This window comes from Xiphias gladius, chromosome 19, assembly GCF_016859285.1.
Source record: "Xiphias gladius isolate SHS-SW01 ecotype Sanya breed wild chromosome 19, ASM1685928v1, whole genome shotgun sequence".
Lineage (NCBI taxonomy): Eukaryota > Metazoa > Chordata > Actinopteri > Istiophoriformes > Xiphiidae > Xiphias > Xiphias gladius.
Window position 1 is genome coordinate 15,717,215 of NC_053418.1, and position 27,746 is coordinate 15,744,960.

Consider the following 27,746-nt stretch of genomic DNA (forward strand, 5'->3'; position numbering starts at 1 on the left):
TGCCAAAGAAAGAGACTGACAAAGTAATCTTTAGTCAGATTGAGTTTACAAATTCCACTGGCTTTTAAAGACCCTGAGATAGGGTTGAAAGCTCTGGAAAAGGCCAGTAAAGTGATCTTGAGTTAAGGTTTTTTTTTTTTTTGTCAAACTACTATTTCCATGGTCAAGAATGAACTTTGTTGCTCAGGAAACATCTTTACCATTTACAGATAGCTGGCCATAGACAACAGGACAGTAGGTCTCCTCCACTTCATATTAAACTCACCCAAAGCTGAGTCTGACCAATATCAATCTATATTTCAACCAGTCACGTAATCCACTGACTATTCAAGAAAAGTGACATTGAACAGCGCATTCTGGTTAAATGTAGCCAATACAGTCTGCAATCAATGCAAACCTGTAACTTTTCAAGAAGATTGAATTGTTAGTAATTGTTGAATTTATTGTTCATTCTTTCGGGAACATTCCCAACTGCTGAACAAAGAGTAAGCTGACGAAGGTTACTGAAACAGTGGTAGTTTGAGCTAAAGTTATACAGAAATTCGGGCCTATGTTATTTTAAACCACTGATTCACTGAAAATGCTCCTTCTCCAGAGTCCCAGTTGACGGCCCTCACTTATTTCACCTTGTGCTGCCATTTGGTCACTCTGATGCAGATGCTACCTTAAGACACACATTTTAGTTTTCTGATATTTGTCCATTTGCTCAGGGACTTCTGACAAGTGTGGGCGTCGTCCTTCCTCCTGTTGATAATCCACGCTTGGCCACGGCTACCTCTCATTTCTTGCTGTCCAGCGCGATGCGTCTGAAGGTGAGGTTGATGCGAGGCAGGAGGACCCTCTTGCGCACAGGGAGGCTGTGGTACCAGAAAGTGTTGGTCGGTGGGTTCATGAGGAGCAGGCTTCCATGAGCGAGCTCCAGCTTCACAGGTTCGATCTGTCGGCAGCCCTGTTTTCCCCGAGCGTCTCTGTGCCTGAAGATGAAGTCTCGTGCTGCTCCCAGAGAGACAGAGGCGATGGGACAGAGGGGGTCCAGCTCCTTTTCATCATCACGATGCTCACCCATGTGATCCTGCCCGTCTTTGTACCTGGTGGAGCGAAGGACACTTTCAGCAGGGAGACACATCAAACTGTGACCTTTACAACTTCTTTTCAGTTATCTCCCACCTGTTGACCAAGACAAAGTTGAATGTCTGTCCTGTTGTTTTTGTGACAGCATCCCGAATGGATTCCAAGGTGGGAGTCCACGGGCAGGCTGAACGTTTCACCCCAGAATAAGTGTAGGTTAGACCTGCGTCTCCGTATGTTGCCTGCTTTCTTGGTATATTGTACACCTTTCCAAACACCTGCACTTTAGCTTCTTCCCCTGAAACAGACAACAGCCGCAATTGCTCAACAGCACTGCTAGTTCTGGTCGTAACTCTACAAAAGAAAGGGGTGATGTTGTACCTGTTGCGTACACCAGCTCCTCCTCCAGCTGTTTAAAGAGTTGGTCTGCTTCTTCTTTGGAGAAGAGTAAAGCATAATCACAGTCTAGTCCCTCCGCCTCTATTTTTTGCCAGGGAACAGGGTGAGAGAACTCTGCTATAGTTGCATCTGTGTCTTCTTCGTCCTCCTCTTCCTTCATCCTCTCATCGTCCTCCAGTTTAATAATCTTCCTTGGACTTCTTCTTGTGGCATCACCGGTGCAGGAGCGTTTTTTGTTCTGTCCCCGGCTCACAAACTTTTCCATTGCAGTGACTTGTTGTCTGTGGCACTCCCAGGAGCCTAATTCAAGTTTTCTGAGACCTGGATGATGCAGAGAAGAATGAAACCATAAAATTGATTTTTAGATTTAAAAAAAAAAAAAGTGGAAAAAAAGCATCTTCAGTGTGTGTCTGTGTTATGTGGGCTTGTTTACTATGCTGCATTTCTTCCAACATTTTCATTCTTTGATTTGAAATTTCGTACATTTTGTTCAATTCGGGAGTTACATCTGCAACTGACAATTATTTTCATCATCAATTAATCTGTTTACTTTTCTCTTGATTATTCAATTACTTAAATGTTACAGAGTAGCGAAAACGCCCCTCGATGTGTCCTTGAGCTCACGGTGAAAAATGAGTTCAAAACATAGTTATATTCAATTTACTGTCACATGAGAGAAATAAAAACAGCAAATTCTCACAATTGAGAACCTGGAACCAAAACATTGGGACATTTCTTCTTGAAAGGTGGCTCATACGATTACTCGATTATAGAAATAAATAACGACTCATATCTGTTGATTGACTGCTCAACTGATCGACGGGTTTCTGCAGAACGGTGTCCACAACAGCGAAGGCTATGAAACTGTGACAAAAATACGCCTGTGCCCCCGTAAACCCGATTAGGTTTAGTAGTCACTTATCTCGGGTGCACACGGCTGCTGTGCCGGACACAAACGGTAGAGAACAATCCGGCAGCAGTTGGTCTTGAACAGCGCCCAGCCCCCGTCGCCGTAGCTCTGCTTCCGTCACTTCATGTTGGCGCCAAATCGTTTTCACCCAGTCGGGGGACTTTGGGTTTTTTTTTTCGGAGGAGCCTGCCGCGGTGCTGCTGCTGTTTTATTATCCGCTTAGGGGGGGATTTTATTGCTTTCCCCAGTAGCTTGCCGCCGAGGGGGACATTCGACAAAATGATTGGACAGAAAACCATTCATTCATTTTTTTCGCCCGTCTCGAAAAAGAGGGTTTCCAAGGAGTTAAATGAAACCGAGGGGGATGCTGAGGACCCGGTGAGTTGTCGCGTCTGCTCCGTGTAGCTAAGAGCAACCGCGCTGCCCAGCTCGTAGCGTTAAAGCAGCAGGTTGTGCACATTTAAGCTCCACTTACAGTCTTGCCCGTAGCCGGCGTTTCAAACGGGTTTAGCGTTTCCCGCGGCGCGTTCAGCGTCGTGCAGGCTGCGTTCACAGCCCACCGGCGTGTGCGCGCTTGTTTGCTAGAGCTGCTGCCTCTGAGCTGCCACCGCGCGAAGATGTTTGCGCTCCGCTGCGGGCGGTTTCTAAAGCCACGTTCGCCTCCCGCCGCGGGCTTCTCACCTGCTCTCTATTTTGCTCACTCCACTAAAATTGTGCAGAAAAGGCTGAAGCCCTCGGCGCCGGCGTCGACGCCGCCCGGCCCCGCCACCACGCCTCTGTCTCCGGAGCAGCTGGACAGGATCGCCCGCAACAAGAGAGCCGCGTTGGAGAAACTCGTTTCGGCTCAGACGCCGCCAGGGTTCGGGGAGGGCTGGAGAAAGGGGCTGTCTGCAGAGTTTGGGAAGCCCTATTTCAAACAAGTGAGACGGCAACTCATAGTCATCGCACTGCACACGGGTGTCTCTCTGGGGTTTCGAACAGTTTTACTAACTTCATATTTCCGTCGCAGCTGATGAATTTTGTCTCTGAAGAGAGGAAACGCCACACGGTGTACCCACCTGCTGAGCACGTCTTCACCTGGACCCAGATGTGCGACATCCGAGATGTGAGTGACACAGCACTGACCCGTGAGAAAACGCTCTGACACTAAAAGTTTAAAGCACTTCGTCCGGGCCAGCTGTATAAATGGCCCTTAGGGGACCCATGACATATGAGCCCCGGGGTCGCAGTTTTCAGACCAAGCTCAACGGAAGCAGATGGTATCTTGACTCAAAGTGACAGTGACGACCACAACAAAAGCAAGCTCTTCTAGCAGATCGGCCAGGAGACAAATCAGATCATAACCACTAAACACCAATTGCAGGCATCCATGGACTTCTATTCATTTCTATAGGGTACGAAAACGTATGAAGAGAAACCTTAAAATTTCCAGAGTCGTGTAAATCATCACAGTGTACACGCAGTCTGCATTAATCTATTATTTAGCGAGGCAGTGCGGACCTTTTGAGCAAATCACTCTGCACCTAAGCTGAATTACCTCATGACAACACTGACAAAATTTAAGCGCTGGGAAAATTCTAAAACAAACTCAGGACCACCGTCTGAGATTCACAAGAGTAGGTTGTTCCTCCTTGCGGCAAGGGAGCAGGTTACGCACAGAGTGTCTGCAGTGCAAATGTTCAAAAATACAGAGTTCACTTGAGACTTTTATAATGCCAGATGGACAGAGGCCTGTATTCTCGCTGACACATATCACACACGTGGGGAAGATAGTTCTTTGCTTATCATACAGGAATAGACAAGTGAGATGGCCTTGAGGAGGGGGACAAGAGTGCCCCTCTTCCTCTCTGGTATTCACCTCCTCCGCCAGGGCGCGGCCTCTGTCGTCGTGAGATAGTTGTACAGGTTCTCACACAAGCAATAATACGAGGTCAATACGAGGTGATTACACAGTCATGAGCATAAGGGGTAAGACTTTTTCCAGCATTAAGGCAGACTTTACGTTCTCTGTGGTGGGCTACACTAATCAAGCCAGTTTTAAATGTGTCTCGTACTGTACAGAAATGAACAGAAACCAGTAGAGTAGGAAAGATGCATCCAAAACGGTAAAACTTTGCAGCATTCTTCTGAAAACTGTCAGTTTATACTAAAACTTGGTGCTTTTTTTAAATATAGAAAATTAATACTCTGATATACTCCAAGAACTGATCGAACATCTATTTCATTGAACTGTGATAAATAGTTTTCACCCTGATTCTGTCTTTTAATGAGTTACCGCGGGGCCTGTACAAATTTAGGGTTAGCGGCACAGAATTGTCTGCTGTGTGGGTGTTACCTTAAAAATAAGCCTGGAGTGCATTAGCTGACTTTTTCATTAGACTGGCATTTGATTTTTCACAGTTGCCTGACTTTAACATGTCTCTCTAACTCCAGGTCAAAGTGGTGATCCTTGGCCAGGATCCATATCATGGTCCTAACCAAGCCCACGGATTGTGCTTTAGCGTCAAAAGACCAGTGCCTCCTCCGCCCAGGTTTTGAAGCCGTTTCAGTCTCTCTCAGTCCTTTTTCTACTCTTTGTTTGTGACCTTGTCAGTTTTCTTAGAAACTCAAAATCAGATAGTGCTAGTGAGTCCGTCTTTTGACATATTTATCACCTCCTTGTTCCTACTCATTACCAGTCTGGAGAACATGTATAAAGAACTGGCTTCCGACATTGAAGGCTTCCGGCACCCCGGACACGGAGATTTGACCGAATGGGCCAAACAAGGTACTCTTTAAATAGCAGTCTGTTGAATGTTTACATACAATTACACAACAAGAGGCCTGTCAGTCAGTAGCAGACCTGCCTTCTTCTCCATCTGTGACCTCGCTTATCTCAGGTGTGTTGTTGCTCAACGCTGTGTTGACCGTCCGAGCGCACCAAGCCAACTCCCACAAAGACAAAGGCTGGGAGACCTTCACTGACGCTGTGGTGCAGTGGCTCAGCAACAACCAGGAGGGCCTGGTCTTCATGCTGTGGGGGTCATATGCTCAGAAGAAAGGAGCTGCCATTAACAGGGTGGGTCTACACTGTCATTTTAATTCCAACGCTGTAGCTTTTTGGTATGTTCGTGTATCTAAGTTTTCACGCTCTCTGGTTCCAGAAACGCCACCATGTGCTGCAGGCTGTGCATCCCTCTCCCTTGTCTGCTCATCGTGGATTCTTTGGGTGCAGGCATTTCTCAAAGGCCAACGAGCTGCTAAAGAAATCTGGAAAGTCTCCCGTAGACTGGAAGGCACTTTAAGTTGTTAGGCATGTCAGCATAACAGCGTGTGACGATTAACCATAGACCAAAACCCACCCATAAGCTTTCTCAGTTTCTGGTTCCAGTAATAATGAGCAGTGTTTTTTACTTTTTCTTATTTTCTTTATGAAAGAGCTCATGTTGGCAGTTTGTTCTATACACTGAATTTTCCTAAAAGCCTTACCGTTGTGGTGCACATTTGTATCTTCTGCGCTTGTCAGTTTCAACGTTGTAAATATGTTTTTGTACACTACTGGCCTTTTTAGTTTGTATGTAATAATTTCCCGCTCTTTTCCCCCCCCCACTTTTTAAAAAAACTTTTTTTACTGAAATGTTGGTTCTATTAAAGTGGTTCCAAAAAGTGGCTGTAGCATTTTAATGTCTCTGAATTTGCTTAGTGCGGTCTAATCTAAATTATGCTCACTTCCTCAGATACCCAATACTGAGCAGGTGTTGTCCACACTCTACTGCAGAATTTCAGGGTCAGTTTGTCATCAGTTTTGTGAATGTGAGTGCAACAAACAGACTTGGCAAACAAAAAAAACAAACCAAAAAACTTTGTGACAAAAGAACAAGGCTAAAAGATAAGGCGAAGAAATCGATAGGAAATATACTGTGGAAGTAAGATTATACATAGCAGAAGACTTTGCAGCTTTTTCACAATGATCAGCATCCTCCATTTGTTTTTGAGCCTTTTATCTTTGGTAGAAACCCTTTATATAAAAATGTGTTTTTTTTTCCAACTTACTCTCGAGCATAACAGCATCTTCTTCACAGAAGTGTAAGCTTTAATGTGCAGGATTTTTATCTGCCATCATATGAGTGGAATTCTTTCCTCTACTGAATGTAATGATATTCTGGCTTCTAAGCAAGACACATTCCCATTTTCCTAAAAGTGTTTGACACATACAGTATTAATAATAAATTACTGAAGTTGTTTGGCAGCTGTCATGGCGCTGTTACGGTTTTATATTTATCCAACAGTGTTTGGGCTATTTGGGAAATTTCTCTATTTTATCACTATAATGGTCAAGTTGTTTTTAACGTTTCTTTCCATGTCCACTGTGCAAATTAATTTCCACTTTCCACTGAACAGTGTGTTTCACCCTATTCAATAAAAAAAAAAAAACGTTTCCGTGTTGGCTGTTTTTCGCGTCGACGTGAAGGCGTGGCTCCGCCGGTGACGCAATGACGCCGACAGGAAGCCCAGTGGAGGAGTCGCTTTTCAACCTCGCCCCTGTCACTCCTGCTTGCAGCGGTGATGTTTGTGTAGCGACAGCAGCGACAATGCCCGTGCAGAGTCTGCCAGTCCGGGACGCGTCCATACATTTCCGTTTACTACAGCAGTATCTGGTTCTTCTGAAGAAATACCCCATCCTCACCAAATCTGTGACGAGGTCAGTAGCTCCGTTTGTTCACTGACTCTGCAGCCCGGCGCTTGTTTTCTGCCGCGTTTCCTCAGTTGGACAGTCAAGAATGAGAAGTTCTCATTTACTCCAGGAACGACAAGGTCAAACCGTTGCACTTAAGTTTATTTAGTTACTGTTAACACTTCTTATTCTGTTAGTGTGGATCCTTTTGAGCACTTTGTTTACACTGACCGCAGACTGGCCTTTAGTCTCGGCACTCTGGCTTTGGCCAATCAGCATCTGCCTAGAGAACCTCCCCTAACAATTTACCATGACACATTTTTTCATCAGAGTGTTATTGCAGCTATTACATATTGATAGAGGTGTGTGTGTGTGTGTGTGTGTGTGTGTGTGTGTGTGTGTGTGTGTGTGTGTGTGTGTGTGTGTGTGTCCTTGATATTTTCAGTGGCATCCTCTCGGCTTTAGGAAATCTTCTGTCTCAGATTTTGGAGGCAAGAAAAAAGGCCACAAATGGAGCCCTGGTCAGTGAGATTGACTCAGCTGGAGCTACACGCTATGCCATTTACGGGTGAGACTTTATACAGACAGAAAACTGAGCACTGACATGCTTTTAAGGCTACAAGTAAATGAATGTAATGGTGTGTTCCAGCTAGACTACAGAGTGAGAGACATTGTAAAATGTGTCAGCCCTGGTGCAGCATAATTACTGTCATTGATAGCAAAGTATCTGCAGAGGGAATATACTGTTCCCTGTTAAAACATTTGTTTCTTAAAATTCCCCTCCCCTCTTTCATCCATGTATTTTAATTTTTTTTGGTAGTTATATTATACATCATTGCCTGTTGCAGGTTGTTTATTACAGGACCAGTGAGCCATTACTTCTACCAGCTGATGGAGGTGTGGATGCCCACCACAGACCCGTACTGTATAGTCAAACGACTGCTACTGGATCGGCTTCTTTTTGCCCCCGGCTTTCTGCTCCTTTTCTACTTTGTTATGAACATCCTAGAGGTGGGTCATCTCAGAAACTCTCCCTCCTAATCATCCCGTTAAAGGGGCACTGTGCTGAAGAACCATGAAGTTGGGGGACATACAACAGACGGATTAAAAAAAGAGTGGCCAAAATTGCCGTAGCTGGGGCTGAGATATCCTGACTTTTAGCCTCTAGAATGGGTCAGGGTCCGTCCCGATACCCACATTTAAAGTATTTGCGAGTAGTCAAGTGCCCATTTGTGTGATGGATTTCTGGCAGATGCCACAGTGCCCGTTAAGACCTCAAGCGTGTGGAAGTCTTGTCAGAGCTCACTGGGATACACAGTAAAGACATCCCATCACTCACACAAATACAAATACTGTACATGGCACAACTGAGCTAAGATGATTTGCAGAAACAAATAAGTAGGGTCGAGAATACATTATTAGAGGTACAGTCAGATGACAGTAAAAAACACTCATTCGGTAAATGAGAGTAGGAATACAGTTGATAAAGTAATTAAGTTAAGACGTAAGAGATGCAACATGATATTATACTGAATGGTTTCTGTTTGATAAAATTTTTAAGGATGGACCCTATTTCTCAAAATCTTTGATGAAAGCATACCATATTTCATAGTTATCTTGACAGTGTCAGATATAAAGTATTATTCTCATCAGTCTCATCACGAAGAACAGGTAATATTACGTTTGGGGGTACGTATTCACTTTGTAGTGTTTGTAAATGAATACAATTATTAATCTTGAATCCAACATATCATAAACTTAAACATATTAATATCTCGATTAATTCTGGTGCTAAAACCAGCCTGTAGCCGCATCACTGCCACCAGCCGGGCTGGTGTGGCGCAGTAGGCTGTGGGGAATTGTGGGATACGATGAGCTCTGAACACTGCTTCGGAGCCGTATTAGGAAAGTGTGTGTCATATGTGGGTAAAGTGTTTTTCCTGGCATGGGACACACTTGCCTACTACCTTGCAATTTTTGAACGTGCACTTAAGTGCTCAAGACCGCAAGTGTGGGTATTCGGAAAGACCCTCAATGTGTGCTGGATCCTACACTTCCCATAATGCATCTTGATAGCATTTCTCATTAGACCTTTTCTGCCTGATAAGTGCCCATGTCTTTAAAACGCCATGCAGTTTGTAACACTGGCTTTCTGTTATAATTTGTGTTTTGTTTTTTTTCCTCACAGGATGTATAGTCATGGGGAGTACTACACTACTACTGTTCGTATACACACTGATTTTGATGTGTAAAATTGGTGGTGTGCCACCTCAAATATTATGTACTTCTAATCATGTAATGTTTCAACCTGGATATGGCCATAATATTTAGTCCACTGTCTTCATCTTTTATATGCAATGTTAAACGCATGCTATAAAGTTTCTTGTCTTTATATATAGACAAAGGATGATGTGCAAAGTTGTAATATGGACACAATTATACGGTCATTCCAATCTGTTTTCAGGCTAAAGGGTGGGAAGACTTTGAAAAGAAGATGAGAAGAAGTTACTGGACGGCTTTGAAGATGAATTGGAAAGTTTGGACTCCCTTCCAGTTCATCAATGTCAACTTTGTGCCTGTTCAGGTATTCATTTCAACAGCTTCCTGTTTCTGAAGAAACAACGAATCACACACTGACACCACTTGTACTGTTTTTTTTCTCTCCTCTGCTGTATGTGCTCGTGTCTGATTTTGCAGTTCAGAGTGCTGTTTGCCAACATGATCGCCTTATTTTGGTATGCCTACCTTGCATCGGTGAGGAAATGATGCGTCTGAAGATTTCTTCACAGAAAACAAATCTGGAAGAAAGAAAATCTTCTCAGAGGCTTCGTTGCATGCCTGTGAATGCCAGAGAACTCAGATAATTCAACCGGCTGCCTAGCGTACAATTTTAAACTTTTTCCTAATCTGGACAGTAATTTTCACTTAGACCAGGTCTTCTGATTAACTCCTAACAAGCCTGTGCAATGGGGTTAAGCCATTATAACATGCTGCTATGATGTTTTGGAAACTTGACTGTGTTTGTAATAACAGAACTTAATAAGTGTAGTTTGTAATAAATGTATTCTTTTACAGAGCACTGCCAAAATCTCGTAAAATGTTATGATAATTCTTAAATTCTATGACTGAGAGATGCTCTTTTTATAAATTGAAATAATGTTAGTTTTAAATATTCACTGCTGAGGTTTTTTTGTTTCTTGTTGTGGTCTGTTCAGGGTACAGCTCCACCCCTGAGCTCAAGCAAGCTACAAAAAATGGGAAGAGACATGTCAATTCAAATTCAGGACTTTATTTCATTTTTTTACGTTGCCCAGTTACCATAGTTATACCATGTTGTACTCGTCCGTTTCAAATTTTAACAACTAGGCAAACTCTTATATTACCAGAATACAAGATTACATATTAAACCAAAATAAAAAATGTTTTCAACACATACAAATTACACGACATCGGTCTCCTAAGTAAGGAATTCATTAAAAAACAAAAACAATAAAATAGATAAACAAGCAGGTTGCTTCGTCTTCGTGCATAATAACTTTCTGATATCTCAGCCGTGTGAAAGTGTCCTCAGCCTCCTCTCAGGCGCAGGCACAGGTTGATGGTGCTCAGCGCTTTGACGTTGTAGTCCGACAGTTTCCCGGCGTCCATCTGCCTGCCCTGGAAAACCAGCCTCTGCTGGCTCACGGCCACCCCCTCCCGGGACTCGACCCGGCGCTTGAAGTCGCCCACGGTCTCGTCGGGCGAAATGTCGTAGGTGCTCCTCTGGCCCCTTTCGTTCAACAGCGACACCTCGATGGTGGCCGGCGGGCTCGGTTCGGTCACCAGCAGAGACAGCCGGGAGCCGGACTCTAGGCCGCAGTCCTCGACCGACTGCAAGTCGTCGCTGAGATCGGTCCTCTGGCCGTTGACGAAGACCAGCCTCTGCCTCCGAGGGGGGACTCCCAGCTTCTCGTGGATGACCGTCTTCAGAGAGCCGACTGTGTCTTTTGGCTGCACGCTCAGCGTGTGGGAAGTCCCATTCAGCATAGTGACGATTATATCCATGTTGAAAGTGGTTCTGAAAGACAAGTATAATTTTTTTTTTTTTTTTTTTAAATAAGTCAAACAAAAAACAAAAAAAAACCAACCCAAAAAAACCTCTCCGCAGTGAGTTATCGCAGTGTTTTCCACTGCAGCGCTGTTCAGGAGAGTTTCCTACCTTTTGACACTTGACAGCAAACTCCCACGGACGGCAACACAAAAACGCGCGTTGGCTCAGCAGCAGATGCGCCTGAAGTTTGGGGCTGATCGGTTTTATATGCAGGCTGCCTCAGCTGATCCACACCCTCCCCCTTTTACATGAGATTCGCTTTCCCTTCTGCTGCCTTCTGCTGCCTTCGGTTTCTATTCTCCTAACATGACTATGCGGTAATGAGGGCTTGTAATGTTTTGATCAGCCGGAGCCCCAAAGGCACGTTTCTGTTCACCACCCGATGATACCGTTTGAACAAACAAGCGGTGCAGAGGATGAATAAGTGGAATCGGGGCTGTCTAGCTCCAAAGTCAGAGACGAAACGGCCTGACACCCACTGCAGGGCCCAATGAAGGTTCAAACCATCGTTTAACATGAATGCTGGGCTTCCATAGGAATACTCGGCCAACTTTGGCACATTTAACTGTGCAACCAAAACAACTTCATCAGATGAATTGTGACTACATATACTTTTTTTTAAAAAAAAGCGTTTGCAATGGAAACAATACAGACACAGAGAGAATAAGATTTAAGTATCTACTTTTATTAAAGTTTAACAATACAACGATGAAAACAGGACACATGAAAAAAAAAAAAGTGTACAAACAAACCAAAACAATGTACAGACATTGCACTGAATATCCTCATCACACCCTCCGCCCCTACACACCTGGACACTCACCATTTTTCATGAACTGATACTGAAACTAGAAAGTTAACCTAGGGTGTCAAATGAAACTGGAAAAAAAAAAAAAAAAAATCACCTGAGGCTTTTTATTTTATTTTTTAACTGCAGATGAGCACTGAGGTTACCTGGTCATATCCTCAGCCACCAGAGTTGACTCATACTGTACTTCTTGGAAGACACATCCAGTCTTCACATTAAAAATGAATAATTATCAAGGACAAGTTCATAAATATCAGAACTCTGAGTGTTTCAGTATGGCAGCCCTCTCCTCCCTCTTTGGTAGAGGAATATTTCCTGTGGTAAATAAAGAAATACATATATATTAGTTAAGAATACTCTCAATTACAAACAAAACAGGATGAAAAGGTATCTTTAGATTTTATTCAGTTGCCTCAATAACGTAAAAGCAATCATTAAATCAACACCAGTGCTGAATAAATGTATTCAGGGTTTTTTCTTCTCTCACCTGGTGGTGCCACAAAATATTCTTCAACTGTGTTTTTGGAGAGATGAAGCAGTTCTTCAGCACAGTCCCCTTCCATCACTGCATCAACCCTCAGGTATAAGGCCCTGAATGTGCATGGATAAAATATGATCAGAGTCATACAATGGGCTTCGCAAGAGTTGAAAACTGAGCTGCAGTTGCTGCTCATTTCTTATGCCATTTGGATAGAACTGTGATGAAAAGGCCCAAACGCAAACACAGAGTTTTTTTTACCCCCGGAACTGTCTGTACCCTACCTGTCCTCCAGAACCGAATCCATTGGTTCAATCCCGGACGTGTCAACAACATGAAGCTGATCGGCAAACCGTATGGCTTTGTCCAAACAGGCCAGTCCCTGTTTGGTTCGGAAATCCACCAAGGCCAGTCGCTCCAGTTTGTCCACCAGGTCAGCAGGGATTTTTGCAGGCTGTAAAGTCAACGAGCTATGGTAAGAAATGTATGGGTGACAGTTTCCTTCTGCCATCACTTAAAAAGGCTTCAACTGTATGTAACCATTGAATAAAGTCACTAAGTCTATTAATAACTTATAATCACCAAACCCTGTAGTGACTCGTGTCGCACCATGTCTGACCTTTGGCCTTTGGTGATAATCTCTGCTGTTTTATTGTAAGCTGTTTAACTTTGTTGACAGCAATGTGGGATGGGATCTTAATGGCCAGTATGAAGAGGAGGGATGATTGCAGCAAGCAAAACCCTTTTCAGTGTACTTACGGGCACCTGACCATTGTTAAAAACCGAGGTAAGGCATCTCCGGGGCTGTGCTTTAAACTAAATCGCTCAGGTCTAACATGAAATTCAAGGCTTATCACTATTCAAACATCAATACTTATCACCATCACACTGACACAGTCATGAGGATATTACCGGGGGAAGTCGGTCCTCCGACACTGGTTCCCACGTTGCGACCTCTGGTACCTGTAGCAGAGACGACCTGGTAACAAGACTGAGGAGTACGTGTTCTGCACTGCATGTCGAATACACCGACCGCGATGTAAATAACAATCATTGACCTTTAATCTACCTTGGGGTTATTCGGGCGAGAGCTGTACGGACGCGTTACGTCAGTGATGTGGCTCCGCGGGCAGCTGTCGCTTCTTCTGTCGAGGTTCATCGCGTTTCTTACCCGGCGTCCATCGTTTGTTAGCGGGCTAAATGAAGGCCCGATCATTTTCAGTGGCACGCCGCGACATGTGCGCCTAGCAGTGAGGCCAAACGCTGACATTTTCAGCACAGTTGGCTAGCCGGCCGTGTCCGAGATGTAGACGAAGGGGTTGTCACATTTTCTCAGTCTTTACTAACTCCCCAGGAAGCTCAGTGCTGGGGTCTGAAGTAGCTTCATACGGCTGTAGCTAACGACCTCCGGTAGCCCTCCCCGGGGAAGCAAGAGGTGTAACTGCCGCGTACTTCCTTCTTCGCTTATGTCCCATGCAGACAACAGACTGATTCGTTTTACAGCGAGGGTACAGCGAGGGTATCCTAAATACGGAGCAACATCACTTTTTTAAATATTTAATAACTTCTTTAGCAAAATGTTGCAAAGCATAGCAGATTTTAAAGGACACTAATACCATTATGAAACCGGCGTTTTACGGACCGAATGCTGCCGTTAGCGCGGGCTAACATTTGTAATAAGTGAAAACGTTTTTGTACAAATTAGCCTAAGTAGTCGTTGAGTCGTAGCGGTACAAACACCATCAAAAAAAGATAACGTTCACAGCTGTCAATGTATTTTTATACTTTTTTGTAAATCAAGGACGTGTGTGGACTACAGAGCGCCCGGATAGCTCAGTCGGTAGAGCATCAGACTTTTAATCTGAGGGTCCAGGGTTCAAGTCCCTGTTCGGGCGTAACATGTTTTGATAAGAGTCTGGATTCAAGTTAACGCACTCCGGCTCGGAACTAAATGCAAATATCGGCGTTCTACTAAAAATGCAGACAAGCTGATGATAAAACAGATATAATGTCTACAATTTGCCTCTTGTTTAGCATGCTCAAATATTTCGATTGGGACTAAACACAAAGTTTACCGGAGGCCGTTGGGAATGTAAGGTTTGCAGGGATTTTGTGACCAAAATTATTAAAGTTCATCCGGACATGACTGTGTGAATCAAGTGTTCTGGGAAGCCAAGTCCAAGGAGTTGTCGAGACATTGCCCTCAAAATCCCAAATGTGAACCCTCACGGTGGCGCTAGAGGAAATGTCAATGGATTGCCAAAGTCAGAAAGTGTCTTCCTCTAAGGACTATGAATGTCGGTACAAAATTTCAAGGCAATCCATCCAATAACTGTTGTGAGATATTTACATCTTGACCAAAGTCTTGCCCCGACCAACTGACATTGCCATCTCATAAAAATATTTAGCATTTTTTAAAAAGAGATAAAACTACTTTGCACCATTCTACACTAGTTAATGGTGAGAAACTTTTGTAAAAATAATGCATGTACTGATCTCTTGAGATTTATCAACCATCTACTTTAACACTACGTTTCTAACACTATCAGTTTGATTAAATTCAGTAAAATACACATTACAATATGTTTTGGAAAAATAATGATAATTCCATTTTTATTTTTATTATAAGAACATATACCGTCTATATATCTATATAGATATATATATCTATATATCTATATATATATATATATATATTATAACCTCTTAGTATAGAATTTGATTGTTTTACAATACACACAAAGAACTGGCGACAAAATAAAAATATTAACTTTACAAATAGAGCAGCATCTGAATGAGAAAATTAATGCATGAATCAATAAATAAATAAATACATTCACACTTTGGCATATAAATGTTACAATGAATAAAAGTAGGGTTTTCTGACAGCAGTTAGCATTCACAAAGAAACACCAAGATAAAATGCAATTCACCTTACCACATTCATGAAACAACACTTGAAGAACTGCTGAGGGAAGTTTTAGGCAAGGAAGGACAAGCATGAATGTTGGTAACTGAGACCCACATTACTATTACTTTAAGGGGTTAAAAGCATACACGTTGTACGACCTCACAATCCCCACATCTGCTAAAACATTAAAACAGTTTCTCTCATAACATCAAGTCATTTGCAATTCATTTTGAAAGTCTCTCATACTTTACCTTTCATTTTCAACTCTCTCCGTTCAAGTCATTCTCACACTAAAGAATCTGAACATGTGGAACAACAAAACCTTTCTTTTGGTCATTGTGACTAAGTATTATCACCGCCTCATCTAATCTTCCCTGTTCATAGTCATATTCAGGCTTAAATTAATATTTGATTCAAGAAACAGGTGCCAGACAATAGAAGACGATGCAAAAATCAAGGTGAGTAAACATCGCAATTTACAAAATATACAGTTTTTCACTGAATAAAATAACTTAAGAGGACTATCAAATCAGGCTTGTTACTTTATATAAATCTCTGCCTAGACACCCATAAGTCACTTAGATATAAGGTTATGATTCAACAATTATTAACATAGTATAATCCTCATAATCAGTACAGTACAATTCACACATAACAAATAAAGACATACAGTACCATTTGGCAGACAAGGCAGTTCAAAAACACCGAAACACTGTTGGATGCTAAATCACTGGCATGGTGCTGAAAAGCAAAATTCTTTTTAACGTTGTGGGTTAAACATAACTGGAGTTTTGGACATCAGTGAAAATTAATTTGATTTTGGGGTGTTCTACTTAAATAAAATTAAAATTCTGCTTACATTCTTTCCTTCATTAAAGGAGAGGAATAGGGGGATAACTTGCTTTTATATCTAAAATTTAATCTTGTAGACTTTGATTATTAAAATAATTAATATAAACTATTATCACAACGTATTTTTCTCATAAATATAGTCTCTGGTTGAATTCAGCTCTGCATTTGGTTTGAAATGTGCAACTAAAAATTTCCACCTTTATCTCAAAAAATTAAGTGCACTCGGACTAAGATCAACACTTAAGGGATTTCTGACAAAAATATTTAGAAATTAAACAGATTTTCAGATGCATTTGTTGTCATTTGAACATACTGACAAATATGAAGCGTAATATTCTCATACACCTGTTGACAATACAAATACAGTCCTTGTTGAAATTAATAGCACCCCTGAATTTGAAGAACAGAATTAAGAATATCTTCAGAAATAAATGCCAATGAACCAATTTTGTATACCCGGAATATTTTAAATAAAATGTGCAAAGTTACTGAACAACAACAACAAAAAAACTTTCATACTGTGGAATAAAAAAAATACATAAAAAGTATGCTTTTTATACACAAATATTGGAACCCTTTTGAATAATTTAAATTAGTTCCTCAAACAAAATAAAAAAACAAACAAGATAACCAGTGCTTAATTTTCAGTGTCCACATGACCTGAATTAACTAGTGAATGATGGTTTTACCGCATAAAAAGAGGCTGTTTGTTTACAGTTTCTTTTTCACAGTGGTGAAGACAAGAGAGCTGTCTGAGAGCATCAGAAATGTTATTATCAAAAAACATAACAAAGCCAAGGGCTACAAGCCAATCGCCGAAGATCTTGAGATCCCTGTTTTAACAGTTCGTAATGTTGTTAAGACGTTTCACCGTCATGAAACCAGGACGTGGTGCTAAGAAGAAATTCAATGTGAGAAGTCTGCGAAGGCTGATGCGGATTGTGAAACAAACATCGTGCAAGACATCTAAAGAGCTTCAGGCTGACCGGGAGCAATCTGGATTGGTGCTTTCAGCCCGTACCATACGCAGCACACTAAACCAAGTAGGGCTACGTGGGCGAAGGACAAGGAGGACAATACTATTGAAAGAAAGGAACAAAAAGGCAAGACTAATGCCACAACTCTTGCCACAACTTTCATAGATAAGCCACAGTCTTTCTGGGATAATGTTCCATGGACAGATGAAACCAAAGTAGAGCTCTTTGCAAATTCAGTGCATATGTTTGTTTATAGGCGACGAAATGAAGCCCATAAGGAAAAGATCAGCCTAACTACAGTAAAACATGGTGGAGGTTCTATCGAGCTGTGGGGCTGCTTTGTTGCCTCTGGTCCTAGAGGCATTGAATGTATCAAAGGAATGATGAAATCACAAGAATACCAAGGCATTTTAGAGCGAAATGTGTTACCCAGTGGCAGAAAACTAGGTTTGAGGCGAAGGTCTTGGGTCTTTCAGCAGGACAACGACCCAAAGCAAACATCCAGCAGCACAAAAGAATGAATGAAAAGTAAAAGATTGTTGGTTTTAAACTGAACATCAGTGAGTCCTGACCTAAATCCCATTGAAAGTTTTTATTAAAATATTTAGATTATACAGAATTGGTTCATTTGCATTTATTTCTTAAGATATTCTAAATTCTGTACATGAAATTCAGGGGTGCCAATAATTTAAACCTGGGGTTTAACATAGTGTATATAGTCGATAAGGCTCATAGCAGCAAACTGTGATGGTAAAGGCTTTGTGTAGTGTGTACATACATGTGTCATAGCATGTTTGCTCATATGTATTTTACTCTTGTGCTGCTACAGCCGTTCACACTTTACTTGGAAGGAAAAGAAGACAAGAAGCACCATCACTTGTTCTCAATCAGCATCTGCACCTTGCACACCAGATCTCTGGCCAGGGTCAAAATATGCTTTATGTTGTGGTGCTCAGCCATTTCTGAAAGACAAAAGAACACCGAATGTCAGAAATAAGTTCAGCCATTTAAAAAGAAGCAGAATATATTTCCTTAAATGTTTAGAGAACGTGTGAAGAGACGTGTCGGTGCTTTATGTGTTTATGTGGAAAAAAAGTCCTGCAATATAATCATTTGTAACATTTTTGCTCACATTCATTTTAGCCTTAAATAAAGCAAATCACGTTCTAACAAAAAGGTTGCGAGGCTATGAAAAATCCTGGGAGTTTTTCAGGCCGCATTTGAAAACAAAGCAGTGAATCACACAACTGCTGACAATTCCCTGGTATAAAATCCCATTCAAACATTAGACTAGAGTATACTGTATGCATGCTACAACACCTGAATAAGTTACAGAATGCTCTTTACGCAATAACTCTCTGGTCCAAACGATTTCCTACGGCAAAAGGAAAGGCTTATATGAAGCTTTTTAGCCATTATTGAATCATATGTTCAACATATAATCATATCCATGTCATATTGTTGGCCGAAAACAAAATTTTAAAACAGTTTATTTGACATTGAGTAATATGTGCATCAGGTTCAGTGCATTGATATCAAAGTAGTACTCCAGCCATTTAGCATTGTACTTCCATGATGCTGTAGCCTGCTCCCAAACCTCAGATTTTTTTCATTGATTCAACTAGGTGGTGTTGTGCTCACTGACAGCTGCAACAGAAACACCGCAATGAAAATGACAACAAGAGTGCATGACTATATGTTTTGCTGGGGAACTTGGAAGAAAAGAACGGGGAAAAAATGTTGCAGCAGAGGGCGAAGTCTCCTGACTTTTAGTATCTACTATGAGTCCGGGGCTGAAAATGCTGGATTCTATAATTCCCATGAAGCAACTCTTTCCATTAATTTCCATTAATTTTTTTATGTATGTGAAGAATGTCAGCTGTAAAGTGGTATGTTTTACCATTGAAGAACTTAATGATGTCAGTGAAGTCCATGTTGTTCTCCAGGATGATGTCCCTGTAGATCTCCACCAGTGCCAGGGCAATGAAGAGGACAAAGTGACTAGAGGAGACATACTTGGCTGCCCAGATGGTTTCCCAGACTGCAAACACGTCCTCATACACCAGCTCTGGAGGACAAAAGGACAAAAAGGAAGCATATATATTGAGAAACACAGGTGAGGAAGTTAGAAGTAGACGGGGATATACTATGACAGCCGCTGGTTAAACCTTATGTATAAAGCATAGTGAATTATAAAACCAATTTATGCAGTCACAGTCCACGCCAATTATTTCATCAGCAACTCCCAAGAACTGTTCTCCAAAATTATAACCGACTTCCAAATCCTTTCGCAGTTAAAATAATTGCAGGTGTTGTTAACAAGCTGCCAAGTGGCTTGGCATTTTATCCACAAACAGAACTCGAAGAGGAGTGAATCTGCTCTTCCTCTAATTGGCACAAACTCTTTTGCACTGCGCCGCCAATTTACCTCGCTTGAAGTCAAGGAGAAACCAGCGGTAGCAGAAGTAGAAGTGGGTGTAGTCTCCGTTTTGGTGCATTAGCTCAAACAGCTCGGAATCCAGGATCTATACAGAGAGGGGATCAGAGGAGATTCAGGAAAATAAATAATGAGACTGGCTGTGGAAGAAAAGCATGAAAAAGAAGTGACTGTGTAAGTAATGAATGGATATAGTGGTGTCTGGCTGCTATAGTACGTGTAAAGACTTTACTGTTGCTGTGTCACCTGGATTAGAGAGCGCATGTTGGCAAAGTGAGTATCCATAGCTCCTCCATGTGGAAAGTTTTGATTCATTCTCTTCATGAGCTCAGTGAAGCAGCTGAAGGCCATGGCCTCTGAGAGGAGAAAGCAGAAAGAGGGAGCCTGAGCGAGAAAGTGAGTGGGAAAACTCTCCCCTGTTGTTCCATCAATGACTGTAAAAATACGCCAAACGTCAGAGAAGAGGGAAAATAAGAAGCGAATCGGTGTGTTGACTCACCATCATCCAGAATGACTAGAAGTGGAGCCAGCAGATCACACATGCCCTGTACGTAACCGATGTCAAGGTGCCTCCAGATATAGCTGTAAATATACAACAAAGAGAGGTAAACTTAACTGCACTCAACTGTTTTTTATCTGCCGATCTGAGTCACACGCTGCTGCCCAGATTTGGAGGTATTTCCACATTTCTATTCGATATTAAAGATAAGTTTTTTAAAATTTGTTATTACAATTCATGTTTAGGTTTTCTCTAGGATATACTTTTTTTGTCCTAGGTTCCTATCACGGATGGTCCTTCAGTTGTGCTTATATGAAGTTGTGCCACTAGGAAAATGAAGTCACCTTTGTTTAATATAATTTCCCTCCCACTGCCATCAAGGAAAAAAACGATTCCCATTAAAATTTCATTAACTGAGCATCAATTGTATTTATTTGAACGAGATAAGCAGTGAAATGTAATGAAGCAGCGTATTAAGATGGGGGTAGGAACATTATTATTAACCAATTATTGACACGGTTCCAAAAACATGATTTATGCATTCTTATCGATTGCTTTCACAGCCTCGAAAAGGCAGATGAACAATTTTCAGTAAATATAACAATGGGTATGTTTTGCCTTTTAGTATTCTTTATTACATCCCTGCGGCTGACAGCGTTTTACCTGCACATAATGTTGCGCAATTTCTCCAGGTTCCCAGGAGTGAAGTACCAGTAGTTCCTGTCACAGCGCTGGACGTCCTTTTCAATGCGGTGCAGATTTAATGTATACAAGTCCAAAAGCTCTTGCTAAAACAAACAAAATCATGACAGTGAATAAAACAAGCTCATAATAGAGTTGATTTGCCTGAGCATGAATAAATTTGAACTTATAAAAAATGTGAGCATACCGAGAAAGGACTCCCAGCAGATTCTTGAGAGGGTACTTCGTTCTTGGTGTCTCCAGACCCAGCCAGACAATCAAAGGGAGGGTACAGGCTCTCCATCTCCGGCTCCTCAGACAGGATGGACTCGGTGCCCTCTGGACTGGGCTTTCCCTGCGCCTCCCCCTGCCTGAGCTCCACGTGAGGGGCCGAGTCCTCAGAGGAAGATGAGGGTTCACAACGTCCCTTCCTGCTCCAAGGCACCATGGAAACTTTGGCTTTGGGGATCTCCTCCATCTCTATGGCTGAGGGGGACTCATCAGATTCAGTCATGACCTGAGACTCCTCTTTTTGAGAGGCGGAGTAAGCTTCTCTTGTTCTCGAGACCCTGTTGTCTGCTGAGAAAAGGAGATTCCTTTCCACTTCACGAGCCATGGGATCCATCAAAAAAACCTCTTGTGACTTACTTGTCTTTGATTCGTTCTTTTCCACATTCCTTTCTCCTAGCTCTGATGTTTCCTCAATTCTCACTTCTGCTCCTTTTTTGAGACTTTGTTCAACGAGTTCTCCTTGGGAATCTGTAGCAGCTGCTGATGCCATCATAATATCTTCTCTGGACACTTCCCTTCCTGTTTCTCCTAACTCTAAAGATTTAATTCCTTTCATAACTGTATCCAGGCCTTTATCTTTAAACTTGGTTCGCTCTGAACTAGCTTCTGACTCCTCAACATTTTCCTGTGTTTCAGGTTGCAAACATGTCTCTCTGTTGGCCTTCAACTGCCCCTCTTCCAGTGGCTGAATCATGTTATCATCACCTATCACCTCAGTCTTGGTATTTTCTGCAGTTTTGGTCACATCACATGCTTTTTCCTCCTCCTCGTCTTTGTCCTTCATTACAACTTTCTCCTGGCTGTGCATTTCCTCTGTCAGACCGTCACCCTGTAACCTTGGTTTGACAGGGCTCTGTGATGCCTGAGGGACGGCTGCAGATCTCGGGGTCATATCAGGTGCAGCGCTGTCCTCTGTGCTGAGCGAACCGTCGGAAAGGCCAGAAGTGACAGAGAAATTGCGGGAGGAGGGATGTCCAGAATCAGGGGAGCCCGTCCCGTTCTGCACAGCTCCATTGGGCATCTTTGGCACCTGTTTGGCCTCTTCGGTCTTGGGCTCAGTCTCGATCTGGTCCACCTCCTCTACGGACTCAAACACCTGAAAGAACAAGCCAAAGGGAAGCAGGCTAATCCAGGGGAAGGGATGGGAGGATGTGAAGAACTAGCAGGAGAGAGAATGCAGGGATGAGGAATATAGGTTCAAAAGGTTGAGCTCACATGCATTACTTTAGTCATATATTAAGAAATGTGCCTTAAAAGATCAGGATTTCAAAAGTGACAGTGCTGATCAGTTGTTTTGAAACAACATTTAGTGACTGAATTTTATGTGAACAAACACAAATTCAATGAAGGGCGTATTATGGTGGGATATGTTACCTGTGTGCTGCTGCTGGAGTCACTTTGCAGGCGAGCCAGACTCTGCCTGTCTGAGCTCTGGGAGGACTGGGACTGGATAATAAAAGACGTTCAATCCAAGATATTAGTATCTAACAACATTTGTATTGATATACAGTCTTACTGCATGTTGCCTCATGTGCTGTGTTCACATTTAAGGGAAACTTAAATTAAAGCAACCGATAGCTTTTCTTTAGACCTTCGAAGCATTGTAAATGCCCATGTCTTTAAAATGCGGGCTTTATAATGGAGGCTTTTTATAAAATAGAAAGATCCTCCAGAGCTACAGAAGTTATTCAGCTGTTTTCAAGCTGAGAATTACTGGCCGTAACTAGTAAATGGACCTTTCATTTGTAAAACGGGCAGTATTGCGCCCTAAATGCTGTAACTTTTCAGTAATTTAGCCAGTACAAAGTACTGAATTAGCACACAACACAACAACATAAACAGCCCTCCTTTTCAGAGTGTCAGGCTACACTGTGAATAAACATTTCTGTGTGCCCAGTCTCTCACTCAGAATATAAGTTATGTGTTACTGATTTACCTCATTACTCACAGTGGAGTCATGATGGATCATCTTCTGACTGGAACTGTCCATGCTTGCCCCAGAGGAGCACTTTGCTAAAGCCGCAGCGTGCTGCTCCTTCTCCCGCTGGCGGACAATCTCCTCACAGTCTAGCCACTCACGCATGGTCTGTTGGTAGCACACTCTGACCTGTTCATCCACCTTTTGGGGGGGGGGGGGGGGGGGTTCAAGGGTCAGTGGTTAAGGTGGAAAATGCTTCTTAAGCAAAGCCAAAATCATGGAAACGACAAACCTCCTTCCTCTCGGCTTCTGACATTCCAAACTGGTAATGACCCAGCAGGAAAGGCCACACCTCTTTACGCAGCGAGGGGTCCACGCCCCCGAAGTAGACCAGGCGAAGCAGCTCCTGCTCCTCGTAGGCCTGAAGACACAAGACATGTCTTCGGTCAGAACTTGCTTTCTGGTCAATCCTTGGATTTTTACTCCTTCATTTAAAAAAAGATAATTATTGCTCACTGTATGTTTAAAACATTCAACAGTGCTTCAAAACAACATCATTGACAACATGGCAGCCTGTAGATGGAGGCACCGTGGTATCTTTCACTCTGAAAGTGCAGGTAATGATTAGTGCATCAAAGTGGGTGGTAGGTGGGCAAAGCTTCAGGCACTGGTGCATCTCCCAGCTGCCATGGTGCAGTATGTAAGTGTTCATTATTTTGGATTTACTTCACCGGAAGATAAATAAAAATCACTATTAGATGTAAGTTAAGCCCACATCAGAAGCATCTGTCACAGTTGTTGACTCAACCAGAAATCTATCCCTTTATTAAGCATTTAAAAGGTTAGTTTGTGTCCCTCCATTCATGTTCCATTTTGTTACAGATTTGTATGGCTTTCATAAGGTAACTCAAAAGTAAATTAATTAGCATAATTGGATTAAACAAATAATAAATTAAGTTATACCATTTAACCAATTATCTTTTATGCTCTAGGTCACCTAATGACAACTGAGCATACCCCATCTGTGAGACACGGTTGAAAGCTCTGGATAAGTAGACCTTTCAGGTCAAACTTCAAGGACAAGAGTAATTTATTACATTTTGTAAGTGACGACCACAGTAATTATCAAATATTGCACAAGTATTATTTACAAAAAACAAATCAGTTCTAGGGAAAATATTTGGTTATGAAATACTTTTCATTCTCAAGTCAAACTCTCTGTGACTCCACGCAAATGTCTACATAAACTGTAGATCTGGACTTTGAGAGTGACGGGGCCATTAGTTGCACTTCATGCACACTGTTGTGAGACTAATGGTGTGAGCCAGATGATTAGCAGAGGATGAATATGGATGAGACAGAAAAGTGATAGAGTGAAAGAGAGATGCTAGGAGTGGACAGGCATGTGTGTGTGTGTGTGTGTGTGTGTGTGTGTGTGTGTCTGTTTGGACTGCACAGTGTCAACAATTAATGTGAGGTTTGTGATGCAGTGCTGTGAAAACAGTGAGGCTTACTGTGCAGTCCTGGAGGAATGTCTGCCATACTTCTGCGGTGAGCCCTTTGTAGGCATCAGACGGCAGGTCGGGCGCCACAATGGTGTGGTTGACGAGGGCAGAGAGGTGTGTACGCACAGTGGACAGGTGACGGCAGTATGCCAACCCTACGTCACAATACATTTAATTCATTAACGCTTCTGCGGAAGCTAGTGCTAATTAAATAGATACTAATGGTTAAGGCTTTTCAGTGTACATAATAAGTAATAACACACAGCCATAAAATGCCCGAGAGATGATCTGATACTTCATGTTGTCACACAGCAGCTTCAGGGGAGCCCTGCAGGAAGATACAGCACAGATTGTTTTATTTATGCAGAGGAAACATTATGCAACTATTCTATTCTCTTTCCTTAAAAGACCATCATTAAATAAATCATCTAGTGCGGGAGAAGTTGTTCATATTGTCCCAAATGTATGAGATACTGTATCTGTTTCGTACAGTGCTGGGGCTAACCTTTTACCATTCAAATGTTTGCCTGTTGTGCTGACATACAGAACAAATTGGCCCAGTGGCTTGCCTTTTTTAATAGCCTTCAGCCATTTTATCTCTACCTTGTTTGATCAACTAATTTTTCAAACATATTCTTATGCCAGTCAGGTAAATGTCACATAATTTTCTTCAGGTTAATGCTTAATTCTTGCGTCTTTGCTCCTTTTCCAATTTCCTCTGTACTATTGGGGATTTCTGGTTGGCGCTATGGGATATCGAGTAAGTGGGTGCGTTTCTGCAGCCTTCAGCCGTTTCCACGTCACAATCTAACACAAGTCAGTCTTGCATGAAGTGTGTTTTTCTCTCACCTTTCATGGTTGCACCCTTTGGGTGTCGCCCCATCAGAGAAGCTCCCCTGAAAACAAGAGGAACACGAGGACTTCTGAAAATTTGGATGCCACATTGTAGCTCCCTGGTCCATCAAGTCTGGAGGAGTCACTGCAACATCCACACACACAAAAACACACACCACTGCAGTTTAGCTGCAGATACACCTTGAATCATTATGCGGCTCAGGCTTTCAAGAACAATTACATGTGCACTTAGATGATTAAAACACAGCTGGGAACACTTCTGCATAAGCAGAACTATGCTGATCAATTGTGATCTGCTGAAAGCACTTCAGAGTACAATTTCTTTGTGCGTGATTCCAGTTAGGGCAAAGACAAAGCATATAAACAAAGACGTTTATGCAATCTATAATTGTCGCACAGTTTAAGCATGAAGCCATCATAAATTAAACTATTATAGAGAGAAAGATCAAGTGAACAAGAGCCTTTCTCGGTTCAGGAGCCATATTCGATCAATCACATTCAATCAGTCACCCATTGCTGAAAGGCTACTGGGTCGACCTGCGGCAAAAAGGTGTGACACAAGGTGGCAGGGATTGGGAGGGGCTTTAATAAGGGGACACATCAATAAACTTTGCCAGAGGCGCAGGACAGGCCAGGAGGATATTAGATGCAGGGAATTAAAGCCAGGCAAGATAGACAGGTGGACAGATGAGCTGAGGTGTGACAGAGTTACAGCTGTTTCCTGTGACTGAGGGGGGTTCTTCAGGACAGCTGCAGGACCTCTTGGCCACTACCAGGGTCCCTGTTTTGGAGGGGGACTGTCCATTCAGGTGAAGGGAGAGGAAAGTAGTCAGACCGGGTTGATGAGTTTCAGTCACTGTAACAAACAATGTGTAATAACCTGAGTTACATCAGTTATTTGTATTTTTTCTCCCATCTTGAATATGTGGATTGCTGCCAATTGTTGATGAGATGAGTAACTCCTGTTGTTGATGTGCATTAGATTTATTAAAATGTCCGTGCATCTATAAGAAGATATATCATTCAACTATTACATTACTCTGTTCAGTGCTTTATTAATTTAGCTAATATATGTACATTTTTTTCAAGATGAGTCAAGGCTTGTTCGGTACCTAAAAAGTTGAATAATCAATTAACATATAAGTGTGATCCCCTGTTGAGCTCTGGGTGACCACAGCAGATGGAAAGAAGGGTGGTGGAGAGCAGAGAGTGGATCGTATTGTGTTTATCGTGTAATTTATTTCTTTTTTTTATGGTGGCCTGTGAACCGTTTATCTAGTAAACTCCCGCTGAAGCGTGAGTTTGGGACCGTTTACTGCCGATGGACTGTGTTTTGTTTTGTTTTGTTCTGTTTTTCTGTTGTTTTGTTTGCTTTTCTCCCTGCTGCTAAGCTAGCTAGCGGAGTTAGCTGAACCGCCGCCATCCTTGGGAGCACGTCGGCCTCACGCTTCGCCTGCACGGACGAGAGCGGGTGTTCCGTCCCGCTCTGAGGACGCTCTGCCGCCGGCGAGGGTGCGGTTCCCGGCCGCTCATCGCTCCTGTAGACTGAGATGGGGGCTGGCGGGAGCGGCTTCTACAGACGCGGCGGTAGGAGCTGCTCTCACCCTGCTCTGTCGTTTGTTGTTTTGTTTTACCGAGCTCCAACGTTAAGTGCGCCAACGAAGCTTATTGCAGGTTTGCTAAAAGAACTAAAACGTAAAGTACACGCAGCTTAGAACAGAATAAAGACTAAATTACCCGTTTCTTTCTGTTATTTTTCATATTGGGTTTTTTTTTTTTTTTTAATTTTGATACGGGGAATTTCTGCATTCATTTAATATAAGGTTTTTCACCACATGCTGTATTTAACTGAATATGTTAATTCATACATTTCTGTAGTAACATTATTTTCGGGTTACTGAAACCAGGATTGTTCCCTTAGCTTCTCATCAGTTATTGGAGGGAGTTAGAGTCAGTTTACCTTCGACAGGTTTATTATACAATGAGATGTCACCTTCACCATTGTACCAAGTATTGGAGTTTAAAGGGGCTTAATACTTTATTAAGTGCTTCATAAAGTGTTCTTCATATCACAAGCCTGTGGTTAAAGGGTTACAAACAAGTAAAAATTTCATAAACATACAACAATCTGGAGAGGCCCATGGGTGCTTGCTCATGTTAATTTGCACCTCTGGATCGAAACTCACCAAATTCTGACTGGCTGTTTGGAAAGAGGATGCGGAAGACATAGTCTGTGGCCTCGTCCTCCTCCTTATCTGAGACCGAGTCTGAGGATCCAGATCCCTGAGGAACCCTCTTCCGCAGCTTAGGAAACACCTTTCCCTGCATCAAGAAAATAACTTCTTAGACTAATGCCAGCATGAAAAAAAAAACTGCTAAGCTATTAGAGCCCAGCTAAGCCATCCATGTGAAT

The 27,746-nt window shown here is 42.3% G+C and overlaps 6 protein-coding genes and 1 non-coding gene across 19 annotated transcripts in view; 3 read left to right on the plus strand and 4 right to left on the minus strand.

Annotated features, from left to right (window-relative positions):
• Positions 1–128: 128 nt before the first annotated feature.
• Positions 129–3,564, minus strand: alkbh2 (alkB homolog 2, alpha-ketoglutarate dependent dioxygenase). Of its 6 annotated transcripts, none has more exons than XM_040154201.1 (4): positions 3,436–3,564; positions 1,450–1,788; positions 1,168–1,366; positions 129–1,088 (listed from the first exon to the last, which is right to left on the minus strand). In XM_040154201.1, exons 1-4 carry the CDS (start codon positions 3,473–3,475, stop codon positions 779–781), a joined length of 888 nt encoding a protein of 295 aa, XP_040010135.1. In that variant the 5' UTR covers positions 3,476–3,564; the 3' UTR covers positions 129–778. The 6 variants fall into 6 exon arrangements, with proteins under 6 accessions (XP_040010135.1, XP_040010138.1, XP_040010136.1 ...); XM_040154204.1 differs by lacking the exon at positions 3,436–3,564 and adding an exon at positions 3,059–3,174; XM_040154202.1 differs by lacking the exon at positions 3,436–3,564 and adding an exon at positions 2,853–3,014.
• Positions 2,430–5,998, plus strand: unga (uracil DNA glycosylase a). The gene is made up of 7 exons (XM_040154199.1): positions 2,430–2,755; positions 3,097–3,297; positions 3,387–3,482; positions 4,811–4,908; positions 5,056–5,144; positions 5,257–5,435; positions 5,521–5,998. The coding sequence occupies exons 1-7, from the start codon at positions 2,657–2,659 to the stop codon at positions 5,659–5,661; spliced, it is 903 nt and encodes a 300-aa protein (XP_040010133.1). The 5' UTR covers positions 2,430–2,656; the 3' UTR covers positions 5,662–5,998.
• An 853-nt stretch (positions 5,999–6,851) lies between these two features.
• Positions 6,852–10,107, plus strand: pxmp2 (peroxisomal membrane protein 2). Of its 2 annotated transcripts, none has more exons than XM_040154206.1 (5): positions 6,852–7,058; positions 7,477–7,599; positions 7,880–8,042; positions 9,496–9,615; positions 9,734–10,107. In XM_040154206.1, exons 1-5 carry the CDS (start codon positions 6,949–6,951, stop codon positions 9,893–9,895), a joined length of 678 nt encoding a protein of 225 aa, XP_040010140.1. In that variant the 5' UTR covers positions 6,852–6,948; the 3' UTR covers positions 9,896–10,107. The 2 variants fall into 2 exon arrangements, with proteins under 2 accessions (XP_040010140.1, XP_040010141.1); XM_040154207.1 differs by having other exon boundaries at positions 6,853–7,058; positions 9,729–10,107.
• A 211-nt stretch (positions 10,108–10,318) lies between these two features.
• isg15 (ISG15 ubiquitin like modifier) lies at positions 10,319–11,369 on the minus strand. Its single transcript, XM_040154208.1, has 2 exons — positions 11,230–11,369; positions 10,319–11,088 (listed from the first exon to the last, which is right to left on the minus strand). Exon 2 carries the CDS (start codon positions 11,073–11,075, stop codon positions 10,599–10,601), a length of 477 nt encoding a protein of 158 aa, XP_040010142.1. The 5' UTR covers positions 11,076–11,088; positions 11,230–11,369; the 3' UTR covers positions 10,319–10,598.
• Positions 11,370–11,810: 441 nt separating this feature from the next.
• On the minus strand, positions 11,811–13,886 carry gatc (glutamyl-tRNA amidotransferase subunit C). 2 transcript variants are annotated; one of them, XM_040155569.1, is made up of 5 exons: positions 13,477–13,884; positions 13,320–13,370; positions 12,692–12,861; positions 12,417–12,520; positions 11,812–12,244 (listed from the first exon to the last, which is right to left on the minus strand). In XM_040155569.1, the coding sequence occupies exons 1-5, from the start codon at positions 13,675–13,677 to the stop codon at positions 12,183–12,185; spliced, it is 588 nt and encodes a 195-aa protein (XP_040011503.1). In that variant the 5' UTR covers positions 13,678–13,884; the 3' UTR covers positions 11,812–12,182. The 2 variants fall into 2 exon arrangements, with proteins under 2 accessions (XP_040011504.1, XP_040011503.1); XM_040155570.1 differs by lacking the exon at positions 13,320–13,370 and having other exon boundaries at positions 11,811–12,244; positions 13,477–13,886.
• A 343-nt stretch (positions 13,887–14,229) lies between these two features.
• Positions 14,230–14,302, plus strand: trnak-uuu. The gene has a single exon. It is a non-coding gene; the product is annotated as a tRNA-Lys (tRNA).
• A 3,499-nt stretch (positions 14,303–17,801) lies between these two features.
• sgsm1a (small G protein signaling modulator 1a) overlaps positions 17,802–27,746 on the minus strand; it is a 28,098-nt gene continuing 18,153 nt past the window's right edge. For 3 of the 6 annotated variants that reach the window (XM_040154554.1, XM_040154553.1, XM_040154559.1), the window contains 14 exons: positions 27,520–27,655; positions 25,328–25,457; positions 24,742–24,806; positions 24,488–24,633; positions 23,266–23,394; positions 22,992–23,174; positions 22,430–22,501; positions 20,973–22,214; positions 20,747–20,871; positions 20,084–20,166; positions 19,831–19,940; positions 19,576–19,672; positions 19,048–19,215; positions 17,802–18,109 (listed from right to left, as the gene is read on the minus strand). In XM_040154554.1, the coding sequence (XP_040010488.1) occupies positions 18,021–18,109; positions 19,048–19,215; positions 19,576–19,672; positions 19,831–19,940; positions 20,084–20,166; positions 20,747–20,871; positions 20,973–22,214; positions 22,430–22,501; positions 22,992–23,174; positions 23,266–23,394; positions 24,488–24,633; positions 24,742–24,806; positions 25,328–25,457; positions 27,520–27,655 (2,775 nt within the window). In that variant the 3' untranslated portion in view covers positions 17,802–18,020. The remainder of the gene's footprint in view (positions 18,110–19,047; positions 19,216–19,575; positions 19,673–19,830; positions 19,941–20,083; positions 20,167–20,746; positions 20,872–20,972; positions 22,215–22,429; positions 22,502–22,991; positions 23,175–23,265; positions 23,395–24,487; positions 24,634–24,741; positions 24,807–25,327; positions 25,458–27,519; positions 27,656–27,746) is intronic. The other 3 variants (XM_040154558.1, XM_040154556.1, XM_040154557.1) reach the window with 3 other exon arrangements.